The sequence below is a fragment of the Copadichromis virginalis genome, linkage group LG7 (assembly GCF_057382275.1).
Source record: "Copadichromis virginalis isolate Kocher_CV1m ecotype Utaka linkage group LG7, C_Virginalis_male_GT1.1, whole genome shotgun sequence".
NCBI classification, from domain to species: domain Eukaryota; kingdom Metazoa; phylum Chordata; class Actinopteri; order Cichliformes; family Cichlidae; genus Copadichromis; species Copadichromis virginalis.
The window spans coordinates 14,409,356-14,437,131 of record NC_140624.1 but is presented as its reverse complement, the minus strand read 5'-3'; the positions used below and the strand labels follow the sequence as shown (position 1 = coordinate 14,437,131).

Genomic DNA, 27,776 nt, shown 5'->3' with positions numbered 1-27,776 from the left:
TGACTCAAAGGTGAAGTCCTGAAAACAAATACATCGTACTCAGATGCTCCGCAGTTTACATTTCACTGACGCACATCGGCCCGTATTAGCAGCGCACAAAGCTGCAGTCACTTCCAACCCCGTGCAATTGTGTCTGGCTATACGGCAGTATCAATGCAGCTCGTGGGTCAAAGGGTCAATGAGTAATTAAGACATGGTTGCCTGAGCATTCCCCATGCACACTTTCAGTCCTGATGAAAGGTTGGCAATGAAAGGAGGGGGATTTAAGTGCAGCCTGATACGAAGGATCAGATTTCCATAAGTGTGTCTAAATGTTCCTTGTTCAAGGCAATTAGTATGATTAAAGAGATAGCGAGGGGTCATCACGCTGTTTAAGAGGATTTTGCACATGAATTCTGCATGAGGTTTTCAACAAAGCAAATGCTGCATTGCTTACAATAAAAACCTTTAAGCTAGTCGTATTTTTAAAGTGTTGCCGAGGCACCGTCTAAATTACTGTACATTTCAAGACAGATTCAGCAACAGAAATGATTATTTGATTTATTACTTTTTTTTGTGACGTGGGTGTTAAAGTAAAAATGTGGTCAGGCGGCATGTAAATGTCTAGTTAAATCTTCTCGCATAAGATGATCATGAGGATGCAGAACATTTGTAACAACACGCAGGCAAGTAATCGTAGCCTTCAACTCCAGCGAAGGTCACAAGGTGCATTGATTCCCGTGTACGACAAGAAATTATTCCTAGAGTTTCATTGTTGCTAAAAATTGAAGAGGCCAAGGCCTGAAAATTGAGGTCGCTGATAAACGCTATTAGTAGGAGATGCTGAGAGGAGAAATCAATATGGCAGTTTGTCAACCTGCCTCTCAGAGGGAGGGGAACTCTGCAGCTGGGGTAAGTGTGCCCTGTCAGCAAAGCACATTACCAGAAATCAAAGGCCAGAGAAGGCCCGAAGGAAGGGATGTAGATGTCTCTCTACAAAGGCCACACTTTGGTAATTAAAACCTATTTTCTCAGACCTGTTGTATCACTGGTTTTTCTCTAACACTATTGACTATCTGTTGAGTGGAGGGTGATCACTAATTTAACTTTAAATAAATGAGCTGTGGCCATTTAGATTCCTGTACCTGTCACACAAAATTAAGCAAAAGACATCAAATAAATTATGTCACTTCATATCACTTACATCAAGTCTTGAAGGAAACATCTGACAAACTTAAGCTATGTTTTTTCAACAGGCGACATTGAGAAGCTTCTCGTTTCCAACGCGTGTAAGTACAAGTGCCATAAAAACCAAACATTATATCATCTCCTTTCTGCCATTCTCAATAATTTGATTTCATAATGTCTCCTCTCCTTTTGCAATAAAACCAAGATGAAAAATCTCCATCGCTCCATACTTCAGTCTATTCTTGAGGTATTCTTAAGCTTTCTGCTAAAGAATAATATAGTACAAGAACTGAACTTCAACTTTAAATATTTAATAGTACTTAAACACAACTGAATCTATGCAGTCCAAGAAGCGCATCTCAGGGGTCCAGGCCTACCCTGGAAACTCAGTGTCCCTTAAGTTGAATTCTAGCGATACACTTACTCTAAGTGAACTAGGTCATACAATTTGGTAAACACCTGTCTCTCACTGATAAGTTATAGCAGTGCAAACTCAGTATAATCATTCGTTCATGGTAGTTTAGTCTTTCTGCAGCATTTGTGGTACCCAGCATGACTGAGGACGACACCGAACAGGTGAGGCTATGCAGGTCAGACTTTGGGAAGTACCCAAACCAGATAGTTTTAAAGCACGAGTCTACTTGGAAATGACAAAACAAATGGGAAAATGTTGAAGATCTTGTGTGCCCACAGTCAACTGTTCTAGACCGTGGTGAGATTGCTGATCCACTTCTGTAACTGATTGTCTCCTGTTTTGCTTCTGCAATCTTTGACAGATATTTTTGCACATTTATAAGTGCAGCTACATTTCTCTGTTAGTGTACAATGTTTGTCTGGTTATAATTGTGCATAGCTTTTTTTCCTTGGAAAAAAAAAGCAAACTTGAGCAGAATGACCCCATGTGAAAGTTGGTTGCTCGTCCAGTCAATATGATGTGCCACTCAGCTAGAGCACTACTGACATGACGGTAAAGGGGACCTGTTATGTTCACTTCCAGCTCCATGTTTTTATTCTTGCTTGACTCATGCTTAAAAATAATCCATATCACAATCTGATTGCAAAGCTCCCTGACAGGACAGGATTTTGAAAAATTGATTTTAAAAAATCCATATTTTTCTTATGCTCTGCCTTGGGACACTTTTTTTACTATCTGAAATAAGCAGTTTTCTCTCTGGTTCCCCTTCTGATTGGCTGCTCAGATCTTATCAGTGGGTAGGGCTTCTTTGCTCACACTCACATGTATGTGCCTGAGATCAAACTAAGCCAACAGTAGCAAAAATGCAACTTAGTGTTCAGAGCAGTCTGACTTCAAAGCATTCATTCACAGGGATTGCTTGAATGTAAGATGACCTCACTATTAAACTCTGTATAACAGGAGCGTCGATAATTAAAATAGCATATAGGACCAAAAGCAAAGAAAAAAAACACAAAGGCTCCTCTTTAATGGTTTCAAAAATACAGCAGCTTGGTAGATAATATCCTCCTGAAAACACATTCAAGTTACTTTGTTTCCTCTTCACTTCAGTACTGTGCACCTTCCTCCTCTTTGTAGGCAAAATAGACTGTAACAGGTCCGACACTCGTCTGTACTGTTTCTGATGCTCCCACCACCATCCAGCAGCCAATGCCATAGGCCAAACAAGGGATACCTGCAGTTTAAAGGGACACTGAATATATGGACTCTGTTGTATTGGAAATAAAATACAAGTATGTAACAATGACAGCAACGTGGAAGAAATACTGACCCAGATTAATAACTTTTAACATGGTGAAAAATCTGTCTTCAAAATCCAGCTTCTGAGGAGGCGCTTTAGTGCAGTGATATTTAATAAAGGGGAAACATCCCGTTCTCAGAATGTGGTAGTTGGATCCCTGAACTCTCCAATTAAAGTTTGACATTCCAAACTGGTCATTGTGGACGGAGCTGTAGCGGACACAGTATGAAGTCCACGGAGGAAGTCTGCGCTGCTGCAGGTGACAGGTTAACACCTCCGAAGCAGCTGGCCGCGGACCTGTCCTGCCTAACGTGCTAGGAAACAGAGCGATCTTCAGAAAGAGGCTGTGGGTCTTCTTCAAAAACTCCTTCATGGTTTTAAAGATTCGTATTTTAGCATTCGGACTGCAGAAGGACACACCTATAACTAGCCACACTTGGAATATACCAACGTTTTAAGAGTGAAAATACCAAGTTGTAACACATCAAAGCAGCAGCTGACATGAGATATGCTAAAGCTAGCAAGAAAACTCCCGTACGATTTGCGAGCTTAAATCCTCAGACCATGTCTGAGATGTTACAACACTGACCTATACACCTGACGTGTCTCTGTAGAAATGCTGAATTCGCACACATGTATCTAAACCACCTGTGAGAAGAAGAGCAGATTTCATCTGGTTGGTTTTCTGTTTCTGTTGTGCTTCTTGCGTCTGACCTCGTACCGCGGCTTAACTCATCCGGCTGGAAACGCGTCTCTCCGAACCCGTTCCTCTTTAACATAATTAACTTCAGTCTGGTATTTATTTATATCAAGTACTCGCCGGTTCATTCAATATAGGACTTATATCCTTTATAAGAATTTATAGACTGCCACGTGTTCAACAACCCTGTAAAACGACTAAACGTAAAGTTATTTTGTTCTTTATACTTCTACCGTTATTTACCACAAAAAAATAAGCATGAAAACGACAAATGTATGTTCCAGCTACCAAAAGACCTCTTCAAAATTAACCACCACTGACCCGAGTGCCAATAGGCTAATAAGTGTTTTTGTTGGTTCCATGACCACACCACCTACTCCTTTAAAATCCACTTAAAACCACCACAGCAACTGCTGAAGCATTTCCACGGTTCAGTGAACTGCTGTAGATCAGGACCATGGACAGCAGTCTATAAACTACGTGGTAATTAAACACCGCAAATAAGCCATAATATATACATATACACATATGCTATATTTAATACATGCGCTCATCATTTTTGTTTCTTTTATTATTTACTCGTATTTTGAAAATGTTTTTAAGAACCTCTTTAAGAACAGACATTTTAATTTATCTTTGGCTATAAATTTTGTGGTATGTGATGTGATTTTTGTTACATGTAATAAAATACCCCCCCCCAAAAAATAAATAAATAAATAAAAAATAAATAAATAAACATGTTTGGTTTTTTTTAATTTGCGTTTTCGTTCATGTTATTTGAATATATCTTTGCCTGTCTTCCTTTTAGCATTTCAGTCGTTTGTGCAGCACTTACCTGCAGGAAGGGGGCCATATAATAAAGCTTGATTGATTCATTGATTGACCGTAATTTGTCAGGGTGATTGGTAATGCCTTAACAACTTCACAAACCAACCGAAATCCCATCTGCATGCTTTATAAATGATTTGCTAAATAATTTAGGTCCAATTCTGTGTGAAATGCAAATAGATAATAATTAAGTGATGTGAAAATAAATTACAGATGTATTTGTCCCAGATGTTTTCAGTGTCTTAAAATATTATTTCTGAAGTCAAATATGTGAAAATAATGCACACATTCAAATGTAATTCTAGTCTCTGGATTTAAAGGTGTAACAGAGCCACTGGGGTGCTCAATCCTCCATAAGAATTAGTCCTGTGAAGTTTTTCCATTATCACATGTTGTCTTTTTTGCAATACAACTGTCTATTTGAACAGAGGGGGGTAAAGCATGACTATGAGTGCTTTTTCCTGGAAATCTAAAATTTTATGTGCTTTAAAAAATGTACATCAAGTAAGGCTCTTGGATAAAATTAACATATATAAATCCTTGATACAAATTACAAAATAAAAATTAAGTACGATTTAAATGTTTTTTTGCAATCTCAAATCCACGAATACACGCATCGTCTCTACTTAGAAAGCTTAGAAAGTCAACGTTCACAGTCCAGTGAGGACCAGACTGAAACACTGTCATGTCACCATATGAGGCGAGTTGTTTGAAATTGTCAGCTTCCAGATGAGGACTTTGACAATGAAACTAGTTGACTCTAATCTAATTTAATAAAAATCAACCACAGTAGTGCATGGCCCAATTTGTACAGAAGAAAGGTATTCTGGGAGATCCTAGTGTGTATTGTGACACCAAACGCAAATACATATATATATATATATATATATATATATATATATATATATATATATATATATATATATATATATATATATATATATATATATATATATATGTACCAGAAGCATTTGACTTGGCAGAAGAAGCATACATTGCTATATACACACATTTGACTTCTTTTTATGTACACACTTTTTGATTTACACATGCAAATTCCTTCTGCATAGGTTTCTGGCAGTGTAATCTTTGTTTATAGTAAAGTATATTCAGGCTTTTGAAAATTTTTACAAAGCCAGTGATTTTACAGATTTGTGATATATTTAGGGGTTTTTTTCAGGAATTTATTTGGAAAGTCCTTCAATCATCTTCAGAGTAGACATATTTAGTTATATTTAGTGATTTTGGAAAAGCAAGTCAGCAACACTGATAATGGAACTATCTAAGATGCAGGTTTAGCCTCCCGTTGAAGCTTGTTCTGAGTCATCTGCAGTATATCTTCTATTTCCTTAATCACCTCCTTCAAGTAAAGCAGACAGAAAAGGAAGCAAACTTAGAGTATTACCTATTATTATTCCATAAAATCATCAACATTAACTTGAAAATATATTCTTATTAGGATATTTATGAGTAGTGATCATGCTTTCAGTTTCACTGATACACAAGTTTCATGACAAATAGATGAGGAGAGATCATTAACTCATTAACATAGTACCATGAAATTGGTTTCTCCTTGGCTTTTAGGGATTGATATTTCCTGATGAATGACTGACAGATGCCGAGCAAAGGTCGCGAGAGCTCTCTGGAGATCCTCTGAGACTGTTCTATTAACGACACCACAAACAAACGAGTTTACTAATGATCCCCAAGTCGCCAGCTAAGAAACAATCACCTTGTTCATCTGATAGTGGTGGTTAAATGAAACTTTCAGCAGACAACATCTTCGCTCTTTAGGGGGATGAGCACAGCTTGATTTAACTGTTACAGCATTGTGGAAGCGAAAGGATTTGTGTGATAAATATGTTAAATAACCCTCTGCTTAACAACTTTTAGAGTTTGTAGCATTACCAAAGCTAGAGGTGGCATCTTAATCCTCTGAAAGAATTGATTTTACTCTTAGCCATGTGAAGTCTTTCACCTAATCGCCTATTATCTTCTTTGGAAAGTGATCGCCTATTTGAACAGAGGAGAGTAAGGCTCCATCTCCCGGGGATGAGCCTCAAATTTTATACACATATATGCAGCAAAAAAACAAAAATCTTATTCTCTTCCACATTATGTTTGTCCATATTTCTGACTTAAAATAATAAAAGATCAGCTTATGGTTTGTCTATAAAGAAAGAAAGTTCATAACTCATGTTTTCTTGTATGGATCTGGTGTAGTAAGACATACTTACATCATTCCAATACTGCTTCGCTTACTGCTGTCAAAAAAAGCGAAAACTGTGCCTTGCTTTGTCTGAAACGCAAGCAACAAAAAACAGAGAAAAATAAAGCTTCATCATTGTATAGCAAAGAGTACTAACTATTAGTGCATTTCAACCCTGCTTTAAATCTAAGCTCTTTAAATTCACACCTTTTCTGTATGTTGCCCTCCCTCCATATGCTGTTGTACTCATTAAAACCTGAAAACAGACTCTGATGTGTAAAATCTGTGCAGTTTCCCTTTGTATTAACCATATAACAGGAACAGTGGAAATGATGATAGAAAAGCGTGCCGATCAATTCTGAATTGTTACCTTTTTGTTAAATCTTATGCCATGGGCCTTGCACATCATAAGGAACACCTTATTGTATAACATGGAAAGGTCAGAGTGAAATAAGTGGTTCCCAATAACTGCACAAAGATTTCCAACTGGAGCCTGGACAAAAAAAAATAGACAGAGAGAAAGAAAGAAAAAAGAAAACAGCAGAAGATGTGAGTGATGACTGTTTGTCAATTAATTCATTGAATCCAATAATTTAAAGTTTGATTATATTTGGCAGCTAAGTATGGTGGTGGTGTGTGAAATAGATAGAGCAGAAATGGCTAAACCCCAGACATGTCCTTAGGGTCACTGCTGAATTTGTGTGTGTGATTAGTGAACATGATGAGTACGGGGCACATGTGGTAAACTGTTGGGCCTTTCTTAATTAACTGCAGGGAGGAACAATTAATGCTTAGAAGACATGCCAAACACAAGATGAGCTTAATTGTACGACACCAATCAAAGAAACTACAGGTTGGGGACTGCAGATTTTTTTCATTCAATCTAAGATCAAAGCATTAGTGAATCCACAAACGGAATACTCACTGCACACAACATTCTGTATCACCGTAATAGAGGGATTCTGTTTGCATGTGTCATAAGTAACACCAGAGAGGTTGATTACTTAAAAGTGGCAGGGCTTAGGAGGATAAAAATGTTCCTGCTTCTCAGCCACCTTTGGGAGACTTAAAGAGTAGGCCTAAGCCCCCGTGAGCTCAGGAGATAGCCCATAACTTGCTGTGAAGGGTGTGTGTTTGCAGTTGTCAGATGCAGGGCCCTCACACAACAATAAAAGCGTCCAACTGGGATTTAATTGTGTTTGTAATATGCAGGGCCTTAATGACGGCCAGCGCCGAAGCCATTAACCACTGCAGTGGCTCAACTGCTGTACTGAAGCACCAGGCCACCAACTAAATGAATGTTTGATAAAATAATACAAGTCGCAGATCAACAAGCGTAAACTCGGGCATACTGCTAATAAAAGAACTCTATTGTTTAAGGCCTGGCACCAGGTTGATGAGGTGTTCAAGCATGCATACACATGCATAATGAAAATGGTATGAATTATTAATGTGTTGATTATTTAGGCTCATCTATCAAAATGATAATGAATTCAGCACCTAAACACCAATTGAGCTCGGTGCATAATTACAGTATTTAGTTGTATTTAACAATAATGAAGAGCAAAACGTTGATCTATCTTTGTGATTACTGAAAGGCTACGAATAGCCTCCATAGTCTCAGGCTGCTTTTTTGTTGCAGAAACTACGTGACGGCATCATTTGATTTAAGAAGAAAAAGAAAAAAGGGTGAATTTAAATTATAGCATCTAAACTCAACACACTGATAGGTGAGTAAAGACATAATTTAAACTGCAAATATAAGCAAATATAAGACGGTACTTTGGGCACGATCTGGTGTTCACAGCATTTCTCGCTGATTGGCATTGGTGCTTCTAAACAGCCTGTGCGGCAATTCAGCGTTCCTCCAGTCATCATCAGAAGCATCTGGGTCATGGCCAGCTGGTTACTGTATGTGATGTCCAGATCAACAGCCCACACCTGCAAACAAGACGTCGTGAACTCTGTGTCATGGAGAGAAGTCAAAACTCTATAGACTTAATCATTTCAATTTAATCACAAAAAAAATGGAACATCAAAGTATTTCATCCCTGGACCTTACAAAGCGAAGAGTTAGCACCTCTTAATCCTTACAGTGTTACTCATGTTAAGAGGCAAACATAAGGAAAACACAGGCATGGTGAGTGTTTGACTGATTTAGGTAATTCAGTTCTGACATGTGCACAAAGTAGATCCTTCCCTGTGTATTTGAATTCGGGCAGCCCTGGGCATGTTTGGCTCAAGTCTGATGAGAAGTAAAGTTCAGTTATGTATGGTAAATGGCATCATTATAAGTATATTAAGGGGTCAGGTATGGTCGTAGCCCTCCGCTTAAACAGGGCTAATTTTCCCAATAATAACCTAATAGCTCTGCCCTTTCTTCAAAAGTGACAAATAAATCACCAGTGAAGGAGTTGTTAATAACTAAATGGCAGTTGGCTGCCTCCTTTAGCTGTTCCTATTTGTCAAAGTAAACGCTCCTGCCACCGAATGCAAATTGCTGCCTGTCTGAACCCGCAGTCTCGGTAACCCGAGTACTTTATCTCCACCAGCACATGGACATCTGACCATACGCAGTAATTATCTTAAATGCTTCACTGTGTTTTATATGAAATTTGAATATATTGTAAAGCATATTGCACAGTCTGCTTCTATAACAATTGTTTTTGGGACCGATTAGTGCGACAGCGTGTAAAAAACAATTCCGGAGAGATACCTGAAAATGTGAGATGTTTGGAAAACTTGAAAAGATTGGCACAAGCGGGAAAACTGGAAAATGTGTGACATGTTTATCTGAAAAATTTGTTTTTAAAATGTTATAGAGACAAAAATAGCTTTTTCCTGATTTGACATAATCTGATTTATAGGGCAGAAGTTACGCAGTTTTGGTTAGTAACCTTTTCTTCCCAATAAGAAAATGCCCAAACTTATGATTTATAAACTGCAGAAACAAGTATGAAAATTTCACGAGGTACATAAAAACGTCAAAAAGAAAAAGTACAGTATGTGGATACAAAGTTAAAAAAATTCAAGGTGGGAAACACTTTAGCAGAACTGAGTGAGCTTTTCTGTAGGTGGTACTTTAGCTACCTGTGGGCAGATTCACGTCTCTATATATCAGGTTGATACCTGGGCCTGAGTGATGGACACACTTCACCAAGCCATTCACTCAACTCACTAAAACTCATACACCCCTGTCCCATTGTTGCTCTTAACAAAGCTGTGGGAAATGTAAGCCTGGATTGTACCTGTTTTCTATTGCCTTGCATTTTCATTAAAAGCCCCGATGCTGCAGCTGGGGCCCCACCGTTCCACAATGTGAGGAAAGACTGCAAGGGCAAACATATGTGACCCACTTCTTCCCATCAAATAAAGTAGGCAGCTTTTAGCAACAGGTTTGAATCTAAATTGATGTTTAAACCCAGACAGGTTTGCCCATGTGGCTCTCTTCCATCTAAGCTTTGTGTGTGTGGGGAGATGGTTAAAAATCTGTCATTAATGTTCCTGCCTCTATTGAAGCACACGCTGTTTTATAGTCTATTCTTAATTATGCTGTCAGTGAGTCCCTTTCAATTTCAGGTCAACATTGAAGATGAAAATTAATTTTAAGCCTGTCATTATTTCATTCTAAACAGGTAAAGGAAAAAGGGCCTGATTCTGTCCCGAATACATTTAAGAAATTTCTGCTTTTAGTGTCACCATTTTGTCACTGAAATGACAGTTTAATTTGACTAAATAAAATCACAGGATGTAAGAAAGTACTGCAAGTTGGTTTTTTACCCTAAAATAAATACAGCATGGTAGAGTCCACAGTCTGTGCAAAGCCTACTGACAAAAACATTCCTGGCTGGATTTCTAAATCTTCAAAGAAAGAAAAAATGCTGATAATCTAAAACAAAATCGGACATTTGAGGTTATAGGATGCAAATTGCAACACTGCTTTGCTTACATTGTACATTACATCTAATCCAGAAGATACTACCCTCTAGTGGCAAGTGTGCTCTTTCTCCAACTCCGGCATATCTATTATGAATATAAACAAAAGAAGGAAAGTCGGAAAAGTGCAGGGACGATATTTTTTGAACTGTTCTGAATAAAAATCCATCATAAATAACTAGAGGACAAATTGTATTCTGCTACTGGTGTTCTTTCATGTTTTTTAATGAAAGAAGGGGAAAGAAGATAGTGTCCTTCTTTCTTCTTTGTGCTTTTGTAAAACCTGTAAAATTCCACAGTATTTTATAGACTACATTACATACAAAGCATTTCATCATACAGCTCCAAATCAATAGGCAGTCAGTCAAGCCACATGTTAGGAGCAGAGGTTAAAGCATCATAAACCAGTCCATTTCAAATATCATAAATCAAAGTGCTTTCAGCAAAACTTAATCCTGACAAATGAAATAAGACTTCCATGCTGCCTGGCTATAATAGCGAGATACATTTCAGCCGACTGCTGCAGGTAGGGGTTAAACACTGACAGGGTATCCCCCCACCCGAAGCTGCCAAATCACTTTGGAATGACCTATTGTCTGAAAGATAGGTGCCTCTGAAATTCTCAGTATTGTAAGGTTAAAGGGCAAGCCTTAAATGGTGGAATCAGTGTATCGACACAATAAGACTTGACAGTTTATTAGATGGCCTTGTGACACATTTGCTCCCAGTGCCCACAGTTTGCCTTATCTTTTTTTTTAGATCCCAGGGGACTAATATGGGCGGCACCTAACTGCTCCTATGGATCCAGCCTAAAAATTGATCTTTTCCACCAATACGTTGAAATAAAAGCATTTGCAGAATGTGTTGTAACACCTTAGATCATATCTATTATGATAGATAAGCTAAGATCTTCTCTGTTTGTGTCTCACCTTCTTCTCCATGGTGTTATGGTCCAGAAAGCTAACGAGATCCACAGAGACATAACCTACGATACGCCGCTGCAGGCAGGCCCGGCCTACACGGGTGCAGATGGAGTGCAAAGTTTCTGGGTGTACAGAGCTCTGAGGAACAATGGAGCCTATAGCTTCAAGTTTACAACCACCATGGAGTTGGTCTCCACAAGAGAACATGGTCACTTCACCCCCTGGTTCCAGCAGCAGATCTACTGTCAGACAGGTGACACTGTTTGAAGGGGGGTAGGCCTCCACCACACCTCCTGGGAACATAGCAGAGCAGATAAATGGCTCTAGTACCCTCAACAAAACACAGCCTAACAGTAATACAGGACCTGAACTCTCCTAGCAGCTGTTTAGCAATCACAGAAAGTTACATGAAAATTATTGAATTTCGCATTTCACAAAGGCAACACCTGTGAAGCAGGAACGACATAGGAAATCCATATTACATGCTGCTATATTTGCAAGTGAAAAGCATTCCGTGCCTGACAATAGATATCTAACCTTGCCTGAGGAAGGTCTTCAGGAAGCAGGCCCAGTTGGGATAGCAGGAGGTTTTAGCAGGCTGGGCATAATGGGTCAGCCATTCTGGGATCTCATCTAAATATCTGAGCAGCACAGTCTCCTACAGAAAGAAAGTGCATACATTAAGCATCTACTGAATATTGTGCAAATTTTAGGAGTTTTTGTATCAATTCAATGCAAAATAATAAGTTTCAGTTACTTCATTATTATTAAAGCTTTGTATGTGTTGACCATATTATTGGAAGCACATTGTGTTTGACTCCAGTGACTGCTTGTTGTCCCCCAGACCTTGGGTGGCTGCTTCAATTTCTGTGCAAGTGTCTGATGGATATTGCGGGAGGGTCCATCTGTGAGTGACAGCCTATTATCAGAAGGCCTCAGGAGTCTAATGGCTTTAACTCACAGCCTCCAAGCAGCTGCCCTCAATAACAACTCTCTCCACTGGGCAGTTGATGAATACGTAAGCTAACCCCATCTATCTGGGGATCAATCAGGGCTTGACTGAGATCGATATCACTCTTGTTTCTGTAACTAGGAAATGCCATAATGGTTACACCACTTAATTATGCTGTTAATTTCTAACTTTTGTTTTAGGTTTCCCTGAAACAGTTTGACAACAACAAGTACAACTCTCTTCTTATAAGGCTATGATGGCTATATTTAAAATACAATGCCCTGACTAAACCCTCTGTAGCCAGTATGACAACAACAACAACAATGCTGTACGTGTGGCGCCAACAGAGAAGAATTTAATTTTTTTCATACACAATAAAACATGAAAAACATTTTTAAGAGATGACTAAATTATAAGTAGAAATAATATCTTTCTTCTGTCCTCATACTATCAAGATCATTACTTTGTTTTGAGTGCACGCTGTTGGGCTTCACTGGAGACAGGACCAGAGATTATACTGTTGATATTCCAGTCATGTAACAGCCATCATCATATTCAAGTACTGTAAGAGGCGAGGTCAAATGCTACACAGTGATTCCCCCTATACAAACCATAAAGCACACAATGGTGCGGCAAAAAGTGTAAGGGAACGGTTGTCATTCTCAACGGAAGAGCAAACTCACCCCGGGACTTTGCCTATGCAGTTCACAGAAACAGCAGGACAGTAAGAAAAGAAAGAGAGGTATTTTGCAATAAATTATTTGGACTTAAACTGCGTATAGTACCCTGTGATAGGATTCAGCCTTTGCTTGGTGTCCACATAAAGCCAAGCAATCTGGTCATAAATAAAATAGATGTTGCCCTGGCTCTTTGATTGCCATTTCACCTCTCCACTACATAGCACAACAACTGAGATACTACAGTGAACAGGTCTCAGGAACAGGAAGATATAATCAGGCTACTTATATATTTCGCATGAATATTTGCTTTACTTCAACCTCATCCTTGGATTTCTTGTACAAACTGAGGCAAAATTTCTTTGCATAAACATTGTAAATAAATACCTAGGATTGTCTTTGCAATGAAAAAAACAAAACATATATATATATATATATATATATACATATACATATACATATACATATACATATACACACATATATACATATATATATATATATATATATATATATATATACACATATATATATATATATATATATATACATACACATATATATACATATACATATATATATATATATACATATACATATACACATATATACATACATATACATATATATATATATATACACATATACATATACACATATATATACATATATATATATATATACATATACACATACACATACATATATATATATATATATATATATATATATATATATATATATATAAATAAATATAGACTAAAGGAAATATTTTAAATTCCTAAATTCAGGCTAATTATATTAAGGCAAAACATTACATATTTAAACTCCTCCATGCAAGCACAGACTGCACAATATTTAGACATAGAACATCTGTATTAAATGTCCCTCTACCTCTTCAGTGGTAGTGATTATCAAATGACCCATTTCGCTGACAAACTTAACCTAAATAAGGTGTTGCTCAAGATCTGTTTGTACACAGCATGACAAAAAGAAATACTCCATCTGTTGACGCTATTAGGTGTAATTTTTACCCTCTTGTGCCTAATGATCCATATGCAAGCTGTGTGAGCGCTTAAGTGTGTGTATGGCCCCCTTCGGGCATTGCAAGGCTGCAGATCTACATGTCTTTAACCTCTCTCTGTGTAAATGCTAAAAGAGGCCTGGGGGCTTTCTGCAGGCTAAAACATTGTGCTGGAAGCTGTGGGCCTCACAATATTTTGAGAAACACACGCTTTCTAAGACCTGTGCAAAAGCTCCTATAGTAAGGATGAACCCCCCCACACACACACACACACCACCACCACCCATCCATTCTCCTTTTTGTATCATTTTAGGCTATCCTTTTGCATAGCCAGAAGGGTTCTGAATGTTAATATTATTTTGAACGAGCACATGGTATCATCTGACTCAAGCTTTCTCATATGGAGCCCGTCAGAGCAAGCAATAATTAAGAAAAAAGGGCCAGTCACACTCATTTATCCCCCATCTACTTTTATAGTGAATATAATGGGACTTTAACTAAACTATGACACATATGATAATATACACTTTAATAATCCCTTTGATATTTATTGGTAAACAATTATTGGTGAAAGCTGATAAATTATGGATTAGTATTATAATGCTTAATTTGATCATTTGTATTTGATTAATAATTTATTAAAACTACTGTTTTCGTAAAGCTTGCGAAATATTCTGGAGTGTATTCACTAGCTGTCATTACGAGTGCAGTTAGATCTATTGTTTTTCAGCAAAGTGTTCTATTAATGAGCGTCATTTCTCAAAATGTATGAAGAAGGTTAAACATTCATGATAGTTTTTGCTGTGTGAAGAAGATAACGATTAGATAATTAATATAACATATTAATATGCTCGGATCTACTCAACAATACTGTTTTATGATCTTTCAGCACAAAGAGCCAGATTGCACTCTTCTGTATAAAGCATTTCAACAGAAGGTCAGTATGATTCACATCCAAGTGGCTAACAGATTTTAGGAGAAAACAATATCGTAAGAAAAACATCATGCAATGAAGAGCACAGGATGTGGGCTTTGCTTTGATTAAAAGAGCAAGGTGTAGAATAAAGGCCAGTTAAAGTGTTGTGTCCATATGGCCCAGAAGCCCCGAGGCTGTCGGCCTACACTGGGGGCCTCGGCACTCTTCCCTCTCCATGGGACCCCAGCTGGTGAAAGAAACCCCATTTACTTCCCTGTGCTGCTTCAGCCACCATTATGGACCTTGGCTGTGGCTCAGCCACTCTCTGCCATAATTAACAGCACCAAAGCCACAACAATTACAGCCCCGCACCACACATACACTCTGAATTAAAGAATGAGCTAATAGGAACAAAAACAGAGGGAGCCACAAGAACCTTGAGATGACTGCTATTCTTCCGAATGGAATAAAAAGTAAAATTGTTGTGCTCCAAGCCCACAATCATTAGCCTGTAATTAGTTTACACAGTGCTCCCAGTTAAATGGCAAAATACGGTAATTAACACATGACAGAAAATCAAAGGCTACTTTGTAAGCATATGAGAAATAAGAGCCAGGGGCTCAGGCGCTGTGTACAGATTGCATTTGTTGTAAATGAATGGTTTACCATTGATTAAATACATTTTATTTGTTCTAAATAGATCCAAGATGAAACCAGGATTTATATTTTCAGGAAAAACAAATGAATTCTTGCAACATCGCATTTGCAATTTAGACTTTATTTTACAGAGAGCTCAGATCCATCTAATGAGTGTAACAGATGTAAAAAGCTCAGTATAGCAAATATTAATGTAACTTGTATTTAAACTATTCAGTTCTGTTCTATACAAAGTTACTGATACAGTGACAATTCACAGCAGCCATCACAAAGAACTTTACATGCTAAGGTAACAACTAAGGCGAAAACCTCACTCAAGCTGCAGAGTAAAAGTATCAAAATACACATTACTTTGGGAAAGCCTTGAATCTCCCCCCATTTCTTTAAATTTCGTTTTAAAGGATGTATTTTCTCCTAATTTCCTAAGTGATCTTGAGCAATATTTCTCTAGACTTTTTGAAGTTTTTCTTTGGTTGCTTCTTCCCTTATTTTCAGTCCAGTCCTTGCAACTGGCCATCTTCAGAAGAATATTTTTTTCTTACTTTTTTTTGTTGAGCCACACAACAAGCAACTCAGCAAAGTATCAATTGTAAATTGTATCTTTAGGAACTTTGTTACTAGCTGCTGTCACATAAACACAATTTGCTTCCAATTCTTTAACCGAATCTACAAAAAATGACATAAAATTAAAAAAAAACTATCTGCAGCACATGAACAGCAGATGAAAGTCCTTAAGAAATATGAGAAAATCCAATAAAGACCTGAGCCAGGGACTGAGAGATACATTTGACACTTTAGTTGATCTATTTGCTGTCCCATTAGAAATGATCCCAGTGGAAAGGTTGCTGCCAAGAAGCGATTCTTAAGAAAGAAAAATTACACAAGTACTAGACTGAAAATCAGTGGCAACAGGTCTTAAAAAGCAGTGAACCAAATTTGAAGATTTTGGTTTAAATCGCTGTTAGTATGGACGGAGGAGGTCAGGATCCACCATCTGTAAAAGCTGATTTGCAACATCCAAAGAAGAGCTTCAAGAAGCCTATTGCAACAAAGTCTTCCTAAAGGTGGTGATACCAAATGTTGACTTTCAATGTTGTTAGAATGGTATAAACTCTGTTTATGCCTTATATACTGTATTTATTTGTATGTATGTAGACATTTCAATAAGTCACTGCACTTGTTTTCTTAGGAAAATATAAAAATGAGGGGGTGACTCAAGAGTTTTGCACAGTACTATACGGATAGGCAACAGTATGTTAAATACACTATGTGTACCGTGATTTGTTACTGTTGGATGAGTTAAAGCACTCTAGGTTATGTGTGTGTTTCAGGATATATCTATATGTATAAAATATGTATAAAATTAAAAAATGTCATCTATTGATTTACTGTTCTGAGGCTCCTGGGATGACGTTTAAAATACTGTACTAAGGGAATCAGCATTGCCACTGACCCCAGGGTGAAAAATGACATCTCTTTGACCCTAATGTGACATACACTTTTGTTCCTTCAGTGACAGAAGTGAATCTAACCCTTTTTTGGGGCTCTCTCTTCTTCTGAACACCTGGGCACAGTCTGGACTTTAATATCCAGTCGCTACTGTAGTGTTATCTGTTAACTATTTAGTTGTTACCATGTTAACTTAAAGTGGGAGATTCCTCATGGGTGCTGTAATAATAATCGCAATAAACTTTATTTGTATTGTGTTTTTGCAAAACCACTGCTTTGGAGAGAGCCATAAAAACAGGATATAATAGTAAAAAAAAACATAAATTTGGTGAGATGTAATAAGGAAAAGTAATCAAAAAAGAAAAACAGAAACTCCAAATTCAAACTCATTTAATAAAACATTGCATAAAATTCAGTGTAAAATTATGCTCAAAAATTTTAAGTCACAGGAAGATTGACATAATGCTCTGAGTCACATCTTTACCTGAATGCATTTTGGGTTCCACAGCTCCGGACCGTAACGATGATACTCCTGCAGAGCCCACTTATAGCAACTAAGATGGCATGTATCACAATATGCTGTACCGTGGCTGCCATCCTCTGAGTCAATCTTGAAGAGCCAGCGCTGCACATCAGTGTTTTGAGTCATAAGCTCTGCCAGTGTTTCATGAAGCTTGACCAAGATTGAAAAATGTGCAAACTAAATTAACACAAACATTAGGAGGGAAAATGTATTATGTTTTCATCTGTTACTGAGCAGTGATGAAGGACTGTGTAATGCAGTATTTGGTGTCTGACCTGGTTTAGCGAGTAGATGTCTCCTTGACCAGGTGGCACATCGACCTCTGCCCCCACAAAAATTCTCCTCCCTCCAGATTTGGTGCTGTAGTGTTGAGCAATAGCAGGTTCTGGACCCAGGATTGGTAGCCCTAACTCATCAGCTACCGCCAGGTCATCCACGTGGGCAATTCCACCCACAATATAGGCATGCTTCCCCTGGATCAGGTTTCTGATGTGCTTCAGGGTTTGTGGACTGTACTTCAGAAGTGTAGACAGGCACATGTTATGGGTCTGGAAGAGAAGAGGGGAGGACGATTTTCAAAGCGGAGCGTTTTCACTGTCTCTTCCAAGGGTTGTTTCTTGACCTGATTTATCACTGTGTACACAAAACAGATCTATTATTGAAATAGCCAGCAGGGTTTTGACCTCTCCTGTATTCTAGCAGGTTGAATTGATAAAAGCTGCCTGTGGGAGGCCTCCCCTATCCTTCACATCTTTAATGTGTGCTCCCAATGAGCTCCTTGGGAATACAACTAATTACTTCACATCTGTATTTATTTGATCCACATGGAATTATCCCTTCTGTCACTGGCAGAATGCGCTGCCAGCCATGGGTAGCAGTGATTCATCTCAGCAACACGTCTGGCACAGTTTAACAACAAAACAGCAGGAAAATCAATAAAAAGAATGAAGAAGACCATGTCATGTTGCACATTCAATCTAGCGCAAAACGATGGAATAAGATGGATAGAATGGCTGGATGTGCAAAGATAAATATAGCAACAGCTTCACTTTTATAGCAGTGAGATACTCAGAACTATTAAAAATACAGCCTTTAAATGTAATGATGAGTTAATTAAACCACCCACTATGGAATTTAATCATCTGCTGAACAACATCTGAAAACACCCTCAGTTAAATTCAGTAAAACTTGCAAAATATGTAGAGTTTTGGTTTGACAAGTAGAAAGAAAGATGAAAAAATGTTAGACAGAGTGTAGCGCTATAACAACAACCTCCTTTGGTACCCTCTAGAGGATAATTTATAAACTACAAACGCTTGTGGCATCTATAAATATATAGTAAGCAGATTTCTGTGCTCAAAAGGCACATTGTTATCATGTTAATACTTAAAAGTTGCAAGTAAATTGGTGAATACTGTCATCCTTACTGGGAAATAATCTACAGCCTCAGGTGTGAGGATGATGTAGCGTCTCACGGAGGATGAGGCTCGAGCGGTCCTGGTATCAGCCCCATCTGTGGCTCCATCACACTTCAGGAGGCTGGTGTAATAGTCCAAGATGTCGTTTCCCAGATGCTGGGGACATATGTAGATCACCTCCACATTTTCATCTACAATTACACAAAGAGTGTTTTACAAATGGCATGTTTACAGATATGAACAATAAAAAAACGTAAGCTGTGCAGCTTACCTCTAATATCACACAACCTGCTCATTTGGATGTTCTGTAGGATGTCAAAGCCTCTCAAGTTCAGTCGTTTCCTCTGAGAGTATCCTGTCAGAAAAATGTTATATGTTATCTAACAGTTTAAAAATCTGTAGCTCTGTACAACTACTGATAATGCGTGTGTTACTAGACTTGGGGATGAGGGACTTAAGTCTAATCACACTGTAGTGCAATCCGATGATTAATTTAGCTTAATAACTAGCAGGTGCTGTGCCTGTCGCGTGCTGGGAGTCCTGCTGCACCATGTCCAGCCACCACTGAACTACATTCAGTGATACCGCCAGGATTTTAGCCCATGTATGTCTGGATTTCTGCCTGAGAGAGAATCCTCAACTGAATCAAGGTAATTAAATGATTGGATTCATGCTAATTAACAACAATGGGGTTCAACTTTCTAATTATCCTTGCTCACACAGCACTCTCTGTAGTCACCCCAAGTGCAAATAAAGCATTCCATCTGCTAGTAATTAGGCTTAATAATTTTAGACACTCGCTCAATGATTTACAATGCACATGCCTGATTACTGTCTAAATGTGGATGCTGCGGTGAAATTAGAACAAGAACCGATCCTAGATTGCACTCTGTGTTTAGCGTGAAAAACACAGCAGCGATTCCTCTTTTGTGTCTTTTTTTTCTGCCTTTTTTTTGCGCAGCAATAAAATAAGACCTTTGTGCCGCTTGTAAATATTCACCATAATGGCTTTTCATTTGCTTAATCTACAAATTAAATGGCGATTGAGACTAAATTGTTCAGTTCCCTGGCATGGGGACTGTCATCATCCTGTGAGTGCTTTCCTGCAGAGAGTCATTTGAACGAGACAGAGTGCCTGCACCAGGGCCACAGACTGGGGCAGCAGAGTGGTGAGACCGGGGGTGACTGCTGCTAGATCAGATGTGCTTGTGTGTGTGCAGCAGGCAAAGAAAGCTACCTAATGAAGGGATGTGGATAATGGTCCTCTTGAAGGACTGGATGCGTTTCCAGTTGGCTGCCAGATGCTGGGGACGGAAAAAAGGAGCGATCAGAGATGGGATCGCCAGAGCGTATGCACACACATACATACACACACAAATCATCATATCATTGCATAGCTAAAACACATCAAGCCAATCTCTCTCTGGGCTCACAGAAGCAAACCAAGCATAAAATACCACCGTAATTAAATTAAGCGTTTACTTTAGGAACATCTTCTCACAATTAATTCAATCAGCAAGGTACATGATGCTACTGCCAGGGGAAGATTAGCAGGCTTAATTACCAGGGTATGAATGCTTTAAGAGTGAGAACATACATTTAGTGCATGTATACACACACAGTAATGGTAAAACTAAATGAGGTTTTAGGCACTAATTAATATTATGTCAGCGCTCTAGAAGATGTTCAGCCAGATGACACAGAGACATGACATCTACAAGAAAAGGGAAAAGGATTACAGAATATTACGTATGTAGAACAATTGAACTGTCACAGCAGTCTTTTAAATAGAAACACTGTTTTATTTCCCATGTCTAAGATTACAAGTTAACGTAGTTAAGTATACGTCATGCATTCTGCCATGTTAAGGAGATGTTAAAATATTTGGAGATACTGAACATAAACTTTGGGAAGCCTGCCTGGAACTCTTCAATGAAGAAAATCAGTCTTTTCAGCCTAATAAATAAAAAAACGAACTTGTTTTTAACTGCAGTTCTGGTGTAGATTATATGTACCGTCACTCTTTTGCATCTCTTAAATTATGCCAGTGCGATTAGAACATGTTTACTGTTTATTTACACGTTAAAATTCACAGTAACATATTATTTTTGAATGAAGAAAAAATCCCTTTCCAGTATGTGGGCAATATATAAAACACATTCTCTGAACAATATTTGATTTTCTTCACCTAAATCTGCCTTGTAGCTTACTGAAAAACGCAGAAGCCATGACTATGTAAATATATTTTATTTCATACTAGTGGAATAAGATTCATTAGTTGTTCATTAGATCAGGATTGATACTTAATAGCACAAATCATGCTCACTTGCTAAAAAGTGTGGCATTTTTAAAAGCAGAAAGATATATTTTTTAATATTTCCTAAATTAATCTAAGGTTGTAAAAAACTGGTAAACAGGTAAAAGTGCTACAGACACTGTAGAGAGCTGTCCTATCTTATAAGAATATCAATCCTCTCTGGGGTGAAGAGAAGTAGCCTTGTGCTTGATCGACAAAGAACACAATTGATGTGGCACTGAGAAAATACATAATCAATTTTTTTCATTAAATCAGATGTTGAGTATCAGAAGAGAGAGAGGGGAAACCTTTCCCTTTTAGAGATCAAATAACTAACAAATGCCAAAACACGTATTTCATTTTTATAACATTTCATCATATGTGTAGTAATTATTACTTGAACTGTAACAGACAATCAGCTGATTGTCCCTAGGCTTTGTAGCCTTCATTACCACTGTTTCTGCTTCTGTCTTCTTTTACAGTGTGGCTATACTTATATTTATTGTCTTCATCCCGTCCACTTTTCCATTGTCTTTTTGTTTTCTCCTTAAACTTTACTAAAATGTGTATATCTGGGTTTGTTTCTTTAAATCTCACACTGTAAGTACTAGAGAAATGCATTTTTTACCACTGTAAACAATTGTCTATAACACTGCATCTTAGCATAGCATTACATGGCTTCTGTCCAAATTTCTAAAATTGTCTTGGTGTTCTAGAAATGACCATGTGCCTTAAAAAATGCTTGTAAAATACAGAACATTTATACTAAACAGAATCACAATGTGCAACCTTATTTTAATGAAAAGGAATCCATTTACAGTCAAAGGACAAATATCAATGGATTCATTGGATTTGGAGAAATTGAGAGAATAGTCAAGAAAACAGGTACCAGAGCATTATTAGGTAAAAGAGAGATGGAAGCGAGAAAGTAGCATCACCTGTGCTCGGCTGCGGCTGTTTTCCAGCTGACTAAAACGCCGAGCCTGCAGGGCCTTCCTGACACGGCACAGCTGAGCGTGCATCAACCATGAGATGGCAATGGTGCCCGCCGCCCACTTGCGGCGACAGTGGCACAAGTAGGCTGTCCGGGCTAAGTAGCGCCTCCAGGAGGACTGGATGTGGATGGCAGCGGCCTCGATGCCTCCCTCTCCCTTGTAGCGCTGACCTGGGTGCGAGATGAGTTCTGAAACCTCCTCCCAGTTTTCTAGCACTGAGAGGACAGGCATCGCTGAAGGAGCCTTACTCCAACCACTATCCCAAACATGGCTCAGCTCCACCAGGCGCTCTCCACCCACTTTGGCTAAAGGCACAGCAAACTCCCTGAGCAGTTTTTGCAGGGCCTCTAGAACATCAACCACACTGCTCCAGCACAAGACAAAACACTGCTTGAAATGACAGAAGTCTGCAGCCATTGGGTCGACCTGTCCACTTCTGATTGTAAAAAGGTACCTGGGGATATCTACAGGCAGGCTCTAAAGAGGAAACAAGTGAGAGACACCCAGCTTAGTTATTAATAACAGTGTTACAATTCATGAAAATGTTGGTTTTTAGCACCTACTATTTTTGAATTAGTGTACCTGAGGACTTCTAGGAACCATGCTCTTGGAAGTTGTGGCGAAAGCTGGTGTCTCAGTGGGTGTGCAGTCTTTGTCTGCTCTTAAATAAGTGGATTCAGCTTTTGTTTTACATACTGGCTGTTCGTGGCACGTGGACTTTGAATCTATCAGGGCAAAATTCACAGAAAGACCCAGATACATTTTAAAAGTGATCAGAAGTCAAATCAAGCATCAGCTATCTCTTCAAGAACAGAGTCATTGAGATATTTAACCTAAAATCATGAAAGAAAAACTAAAACAGCTAGAAGGATGAGACAAAAAACATAATAGCTTTGGCAAAGCTGATGGACTTTTATCCAGATTCTTAAAAGTTTGGTATTCTAAAAAGTAGAACTTTTAGCAAAGATAAATGACATTTTCCATAAAAGACATTTTTTAATATTCCCTAAATAATAAATTCAAGGTTAATGTAAAAAGCAGACAGAAACAGGAAAAACTGCTACAGACTCTGTAGAGCGCTGTCCCATCTTTGAAAAATATCAATCTTCTCTGGGATAAAGAGATGCAGCCTTGTAGTCGATCGACACAGAACACAAATTTGGATGTGGCACTGTCCTCGTTCATCCTCTCCCAGGATTAAGAAAATATATATAATAGTATCTAAACTTAATACTACTAACTTAAGATAAAAATTTATATGATTTGGAGTTTGACACTATAGAGTATTGTGGAATTACTGACTTGATCAAAGTTTCCGCAAACATTAAGCAAACACAGAATGTCAAAAGATGTTTGTCTGGAGTATAAAAGATGAGGAGATGGTGTAGGGGTGGTGAAATGCTGCTAACCTGTCCAAAAGTCTTCTTTGGGAACTACCAGGATGTGATGGCCCTTTGATTCAGCTCCTTGAAGATTCACCACAGAGCCAGAGATTATCCTGTCACCTTTTGCCTGAACAGAAGATTTTCGCAACATCAGTGACTGCACATCAGATGTAAACACAACCAACAAAACGCTGCCTGACATTACCTGCTACTGTCCACATTAAAACCCATCTGTCCCATTAGACATGAAAACATTTTCTAGGGGAATAAGTATAAACAAGCGGTTCAGGATAGCATGCTTTATCAGAAACAACAGGTTTGCTGCATTCATTAAGAATTTAGAAAAGTGCCACTGGCAATAGGACCTTCGCTGTAACTCACTGTCAATCATAGTTATTCAAATCTGTTAACCTTAAACATTTTAATTCATAACACTGGATTACAATAAAAATAAAACAAGATTTATTGGCCTAATTTCAGTATGAATTTGTTGTGACTACATTTAAACATTTCACAACTCATAAAACAGAAAGTTTGTGCTCCTCCAGATTTGTCACCTAATGTCCTTTCTTTTGTTCTTCTCAGACCACTGAGCTCTTTGACAGACCACAGGTAGCAGCCAGGTGCAGTGAGATTCTCCCCTCAAAGGCACACATCTGTTTCAGATGAGGTTGGGAAAAAGGTGGCACCCTTTGTAAAATTGCTAAAATGCAAACGCTCATTGCCTGGCATGGGTATGGAGAGAAGAAGAGCTGGCCTGAGTTGCAGGAGATGGTAGCAGGCAGAGAGCCAGTGGTTAGCAGTTGGGGAAGCTACGGCTGTCTTATTGGCATGCTGGACCAGGTATCCACTTCTGTCTTGAGACAGCTGTAAACCAGTAGCCCATAGCACAGCAATCAGGCGCCTGTTACTTTAGAAGAATGCTGATGTGCTGCAATCTGCTGCTTTCTGCTTTCTGCAGCCAGCAATTCCATCTCTCCTATATCAGAGTGACAGTCTTGGCCTATGTTTCTTGTGTCAGGTAGAGATTCCCAAAAACATATCAGAAAAGTGTGTAAAATAGATCTAAAACTAATGCCGACCTTTGCAAAGATTAATTTGTTTGCTGTGACAAGTGCTGGATGTCATCCCTAAGCCAAGTGACCTTTACGTCACAGACTGTCTGAACATGAGACTTGAGGCATCTATTAATACAGAACACTACCATCACTCTTCACTCCAGCACACACTGTCTATTGGAAGGATTAGAGAGTAAGTATTGGGGAAAAGAACAATGATATCTAATTCACCACAGGTGCAGCAGAAACTTTTCTCACTGTACAAAGCAAATACCCGGAGGAAATAATTATTATTTCATGATTAAACTCTGACAAAACTATGATTATAGCCGAGATTTCATGCAGTGAATGGTGTTCTTTCCAGCGGTAAGACTGAAATGCCCCATGAAAACATTTAAAATATAATTAGAAAACATTGAGCCTGATGTCTGCAACAAATGAAAAGTCGAAATTCTCTTTTGTGGTTCCGTTTTACAAAGCCACTGCAAATTATCTGTCAGCTACTTTGTGTAGAGTATTCAATCCGACAAACTGTAGCACATAATTTTTGGAGAAAAAAACAACTATCGACATAATAAACAGATTCAAAGGCTCCAGAGAAAAGTTGACTAAAGTGGCAAGTTCACAGGGTTTATTTTAGACCCACCTGTGATAAATAATACATCACAATAAGAATAACTGGATTAAGAGTTGTTTATGTTATAACATTATGTATATGATCAGTAAATGTAATACCATGTTTATACTTCATTTGAAAGACCCTATGGCTTTCTGTAAGGTGTAGTTTCTAAAGAAATCATGCATGATAGCAAACTACAACTACAGGTTATTCTACATTTATGGAATATTACTTACCTCATTTGCTCTCTTCCTGTGAGTATCAGTAAGCAATTTCCCAGATTTCTGATGCCTAATGGATCTTTTGTTTGGCAAACACATGTTCAATGCTAACTTGTCCTGAAACAGAGAAAGGAAAAGAAATCAGAAATTGTAATAGAAGATGCACTCTCATTAGTCTATTCATTAGGTATACCTCATCAGTACCAGGTTGAACCCCCTTTTGAATCATAGCTGCCTTAATTCATCATGGCACAAGTTTCATCAAGGGGCTGCAAACATTCCTCAGAGACTTTGACAGCATCACGCCACTAATACAGATCTGTTGCATCCCAGAGGTGCTCTGTTTAAGATCATGTGACTGTTGAGACCATTTGAGTACAGTGAACTCATTGTCATGTTCAAGAAACCACTTTGAGGTGAACAATCTTTGTGACATGGTGCATAATCCTGCTGGAAGCAGCCATCTGAAGATGGTTACACTGTAACCGTAAAGTGATGGATCAACTCAAAGGAGTCTGGCTATTCTCCTCTGATCCAGAGAACTGTCGCTCACTGTATATTTTCTCTCTTTCAGACAATCCTCTGTATACCTTATAGAGATGGTTGTGCAGGAAAATCCCAGTAAACTAGCAATTTGTGAAATACTCAGAACAGACCGCCTGGCGCCAACAATGCTACGTCCAGAGATCATCTTGCCCATTCTGACGCTCAGTTTGAATTTCAGCAGGTGATTTTGTACATTCCTAAATGCACCAAGTTGCTGCCGTGTGATTGGGCTATTGATATTTGCATTGACATGCTGTTAATGCAAACAGGTGTACCTAATAATTTTTCCAATGAGCGTGTAAATAGTTAGGATTTTTGCTAAACAAAAAAGGTATCAATCCTTGCCCGCTTTTACCTTCCCTATCGTATTGCACGTGTTTAGCTTGTACACACCCTCATTAATTGAAAAAAGGTCATTTATTATCCTTTTTTAAAGTTTCTGAATGCACATAATAATCTACCTGTTCCCCTGCTGGAGCTCCTGGAAGGTTTTCTCTCTGTTTCTTCACATCTGAGATTTTCTCCAGACAAGGAGTCCTGTGTAAAGACTTTCTTTCAGACTCACAATCCCAATTAACCAGAATTCACAACAATTCTAAACATATTTAATCAAATTTGCAAAAAGGTAATGGTTGAGCAAAATATTCCCACTAAAAATACTACTTACCATTTAGAAATAGTCTTTTTTTGTAAATCTTCAATGGGAGGAAGAACCAGCTGCTGCTTATTCACTGTTTTCAAACAATCCTCTGCATGTTTCTACAGACAGTCAAGAACTTATTAACTGTCGGTTCTTACGTGTACTATGTTTCACTTAAGTCTCTTTATTTAATATAAATGCTACTGTGCGTGAAGATTTCTCACCCTGATGTTCAGGGCCTGAGTGTTCAGTGTTGTCCTCCCCTCACTGACAGTCACTTTCTCAAGACTAGGTTTGAGTTGTCTTAAATCGTCTTCCACCTGCAATACAGTCATAAAATGTAAATACTCCAGAAAATGACCTAAAAACAGCATACACGAGTTTGATGATTTAGCGAAAGGCAAGATAAGTCAAGGAAACTTTACCCGAACCGAAACAGCTCCCGACTTGTCTTCCTTTTTAACCACTTCGGACATTTTTTTTCATCATTATTTATGGGTTTGTAACTGAAATATATATAGCACAATGGCGAACTGTACTAGTTACCCCAATGACTTTTCTACAGTCATTGAGTTACCCACTGTTAGCGAAACAATTAGCTTGTCACCAGTGAAAGTTTCTGATTCGGTACACGTAACCTTGACGACGAGACACCGTGCAGCTCATTTCTTCCTGGAGTTTGACAGTCAGGCATATAAGGGTCACGTCTAAGTAAATAATTGTTTATCCCAATGCTCCAATCCCATTGCCACATAACCATGGCCTTTACTTTAATCACCTTCTAAAACATATCAGCTGATGTTAGATTTGTTCACAGTGTCCCTCCACTTCACATAAACGCAGAGTGCAATTTTTTGATTTTGCTTTTTAAATAATTATCATTATCATCATCCTTATTATTATTATTATTATTATTACTTAG

General features: G+C 38.3%; 2 protein-coding genes across 11 annotated transcripts; both read right to left on the bottom strand.

The window, feature by feature from the left end:
* Positions 1-2,578: 2,578 nt before the first annotated feature.
* On the bottom strand, positions 2,579-3,676 carry lg7h15orf61 (linkage group 7 C15orf61 homolog). 4 transcript variants are annotated; one of them, XM_085461935.1, is made up of 3 exons: positions 3,472-3,676; positions 2,913-3,188; positions 2,579-2,816 (listed from the first exon to the last, which is right to left on the bottom strand). In XM_085461935.1, exons 1-3 carry the CDS (start codon positions 3,659-3,661, stop codon positions 2,689-2,691), a joined length of 594 nt encoding a protein of 197 aa, XP_085318061.1. In that variant the 5' UTR covers positions 3,662-3,676; the 3' UTR covers positions 2,579-2,688. The 4 variants fall into 4 exon arrangements, with proteins under 4 accessions (XP_085318061.1, XP_085318062.1, XP_085318064.1 ...); XM_085461936.1 differs by having other exon boundaries at positions 2,913-3,196; positions 3,531-3,676; XM_085461938.1 differs by having other exon boundaries at positions 3,531-3,628.
* A 1,741-nt stretch (positions 3,677-5,417) lies between these two features.
* Positions 5,418-27,677, bottom strand: iqch (IQ motif containing H). Of its 7 annotated transcripts, XM_085461928.1 has the most exons (21): positions 27,280-27,676; positions 27,079-27,174; positions 26,882-26,973; positions 26,676-26,751; positions 25,684-25,785; positions 23,795-23,897; positions 22,968-23,110; positions 22,634-22,862; positions 22,329-22,555; positions 20,332-20,398; positions 19,366-19,449; positions 19,104-19,285; positions 17,952-18,224; positions 17,638-17,853; positions 12,016-12,136; positions 11,485-11,771; positions 8,402-8,560; positions 6,990-7,112; positions 6,648-6,709; positions 5,966-6,074; positions 5,418-5,770 (listed from the first exon to the last, which is right to left on the bottom strand). In XM_085461928.1, the coding sequence occupies exons 1-21, from the start codon at positions 27,328-27,330 to the stop codon at positions 5,693-5,695; spliced, it is 2,880 nt and encodes a 959-aa protein (XP_085318054.1). In that variant the 5' UTR covers positions 27,331-27,676; the 3' UTR covers positions 5,418-5,692. The 7 variants fall into 7 exon arrangements, with proteins under 7 accessions (XP_085318054.1, XP_085318052.1, XP_085318053.1 ...); XM_085461926.1 differs by having other exon boundaries at positions 22,329-22,862; positions 27,280-27,675; XM_085461927.1 differs by having other exon boundaries at positions 17,638-17,826; positions 22,329-22,862; positions 27,280-27,673.
* Positions 27,678-27,776: the final 99 nt, after the last annotated feature.

What these genes read in the sequence shown, in the direction of transcription:
- lg7h15orf61 (XM_085461935.1), bottom strand. Translation starts at nt 3,661, where the DNA reads ATGTTAAAGAGGAACGGGTTCGGAGAGACGCGTTTCCAGCCGGATGAG. An exon ending in GAGACACGTCAGGTGTATAG is followed by an intron (nt 3,189 to 3,471) that starts GTCAGTGTTGTA and finishes CTAGCACGTTAG; the next exon opens with GCAGGACAGGTCCGCGGCCA. An exon ending in GTTAAAAGTTATTAATCTGG is followed by an intron (nt 2,817 to 2,912) that starts GTCAGTATTTCT and finishes TTTAAACTGCAG; the next exon opens with GTATCCCTTGTTTGGCCTAT.
- iqch (XM_085461926.1), bottom strand. Translation starts at nt 27,330, where the DNA reads ATGTCCGAAGTGGTTAAAAAGGAAGACAAGTCGGGAGCTGTTTCGGTT. An exon ending in TATCCACATCCCTTCATTAG is followed by an intron (nt 19,450 to 20,331) that starts GTAGCTTTCTTT and finishes TTTTTCTGACAG; the next exon opens with GATACTCTCAGAGGAAACGA. An exon ending in GAAGACCTTCCTCAGGCAAG is followed by an intron (nt 11,772 to 12,015) that starts GTTAGATATCTA and finishes CTATGTTCCCAG; the next exon opens with GAGGTGTGGTGGAGGCCTAC.